Raw genomic sequence first — 2,607 nt, forward strand, 5'->3', positions numbered from 1 at the left:
GAATATTACATGAATAAATATTCCTTAAGGATTATAAAAACACAAAATATATAGGGTGAATTATATGGATATTTATTAGAATCTTCCGATTATATATATATATATATTATATATATATATATATATATATATATATATATATATATATATATATATAAATAAAGACGCAGAAATGGAAGAAACGATCAATCAATCAATCTGATTATCTTGGAGACACAAATTGAGCTATTGGAAATAGTAGAGTTTATATATCAGATTTATAGGGAATTTTGAAACAACCCCGTTGCACATCATTCTGAAGGTATTAAAGTGGATTATTCAGATGTAACGATTTTTTCTATGCTTTTCCATGCAAAAAATGGATGAATTTATCTCAATTTCAGAAATGAATGGCATGATTTGAGGGGGAGAATGAGTTCATGAGTTATATGAAATTTTAGACTTGCAACTTTAGAGTAAATAATATATTTTGAGGAAGAGAATGGAGGCTGCATGCAGGCATGCAGCTTCTACGTAAGTCTCAAACTATATGTAACATACAGGGTTAGTATCATGTTATTCTTATTTTCTTAGTATATATTTACATGTTTATTTCTCATTTCCTATTGTTTATTCTGCTTTTTATATAATATTCCTTATAGTTGCCGTTAAATTCTTCACTAAACTTATGTATGACGAGAAATTAATCGAATTGGTCAGAAAATACCCGGTAATTTATAACACAGGACATGCAAAATATCTGGACACCAAACATACATTGCGAATCTGGAACAAAATAGGAGAAGAAATACAACAAACAGGCAAGTAAACATATTTTTATTTTCATATTTTAGTATAATGTTAGTAGGTTTACAACGCATACGTCAATTTATACTAACTGGTTTTGTGGCGAAAAAAACTGTTTAAATATATTTCTAATTCGAAAGGCCTTTTCAGTTGCATTGCCACCTTGTAATGGAATATTGTCTAATGCGGAATTTATTGTGGAAGATGTCGAATCGGTAATAGTCAAAGAAAATCCATCATACCTTTTTATAAAATTATGCTATACGCACGTTGCCAATATAATGTAATCTGCGTATTCAGGATTTGCTTCAATTCTTCTATTGTAAATGCCAAACTTCTGTGTTAATATTCCGAAGGTATTTTCTATAATTCTGCGGGCTAAGTATAAACGATAGTTGGCAGGATCCTTGATTTGACTTCCAGGAAATGGTCTCATTAGATATTTCTTAAGTGGAAATGCTTCGTCACCAACGATAACACATGAAACTGACGAGTTGTTTCAGGAAGAATTTGTTCTGGTGGTAGATCTAAAAAGCCATTTTCTAAGGCTTTGCCTAAGAATTCCACCATCACTATTCTTACCGTAGGATCCAATATCTACTATAATAAAATTATAATTAGCGTCAACTAGGGCTAACAGTACAATTGAGAAGGTTTTTTTGTAATTGAAGTAGTTGGAACCACTTTTGGGTGGGGTTTGAATGGTAACGTATTTCCCATCCAATGCACCGAGACAATTGTAAAATTTACAGCGATTCCAAAATCCTCTACAGATTTCTTTTCATATTTGTGTTGTTGGAGTTGGTATGACTTCTGTTAGTAACTCATTCATTATAATGTTACATGTTTCTTGTACAATTTTATGTTCTGTTGCATGACTCACACAATAACTAAAATAAATGTTTGTAAGGAAGTTTCCAGTCGCTAAATATCTAAAAAAAAATAATATTAATAGTCATTATTACTTTTGCAAATTTTACTATACGGACTAAACTGTAGCTCATAATAAATGGGAGAAGCGGGATATCAGGATGCAGTTTGGAACTGTGTTATACAGGGCGTTCTATAAGTGTTTTTTTATTAGAATCAAAGCCAGATATGAAAACAATTGAAGTGGCAAAAAACTGGTATATTTAGCGGGATTTTAAGTTTAAATAAATTTGTCATAAAATCTGTCTTGTCCTGCTCAATATGTCAAGCAAAATAAACGGTATAATTATTAAATTATGTGTTTTCAGGTAGTATTTGCAAAAGTAGATGGCAGAATATACGCGATCAATTCAGGAAAAATTTGGCAAAGAAAGTCACCAAAAGTGGACAAACTGCAGAAAAACGCAAAAGATATGAATATGAAGATTGTCTGCAATTCCTGATTCCGTTTTTTGCCGAAAGAGATACTCTATCTAATGTCACATTGCCAAATTCGGAAAGCACGGACGACATACTACATCATGAGGTGACTGAAGATGAAGGAAGTCAATTACATGCAACTCAACCAACTAGGGATAATAATTTAGATACAATCAGTCATACTGAAACAGAGGACCATCCGCGCCTTGTTATAAAAAGGCTATCGGTTCCAACCAAAACAAAACTTCCCGAACAACAACTTTAATGGAATATCTGTTGGCTAGAGGAGATAATCAAAAAAGCGGAAATGTACATCTACTTGATGCCTTCTTTTCCGGACTCGCTGCCACTGTCAAAACATTTTCTCCATACTAACAACACTTTGCAAAAATTAATTCGAATAATAGAACACTTATGACAACACCATTACCAACTGGAGCTTCGTTTAGTTCTACGCATACGAATCAGTTC

General features: G+C 32.2%; 1 protein-coding gene across 1 annotated transcript; it reads left to right on the forward strand.

Annotated features, from left to right (window-relative positions):
• The first annotated feature begins 500 nt into the window (after nt 1-500).
• Nucleotides 501-2,401, forward strand: LOC130449024 (transcription factor Adf-1-like). Its single transcript, XM_056786655.1, has 3 exons — nt 501-513; nt 642-800; nt 2,025-2,401. Exons 1-3 carry the CDS (start codon nt 501-503, stop codon nt 2,399-2,401), a joined length of 549 nt encoding a protein of 182 aa, XP_056642633.1.
• Nucleotides 2,402-2,607: the final 206 nt, after the last annotated feature.

The sequence above is a fragment of the Diorhabda sublineata genome, chromosome 9 (assembly GCF_026230105.1).
Source record: "Diorhabda sublineata isolate icDioSubl1.1 chromosome 9, icDioSubl1.1, whole genome shotgun sequence".
NCBI classification, from domain to species: Eukaryota; Metazoa; Arthropoda; class Insecta; order Coleoptera; family Chrysomelidae; genus Diorhabda; species Diorhabda sublineata.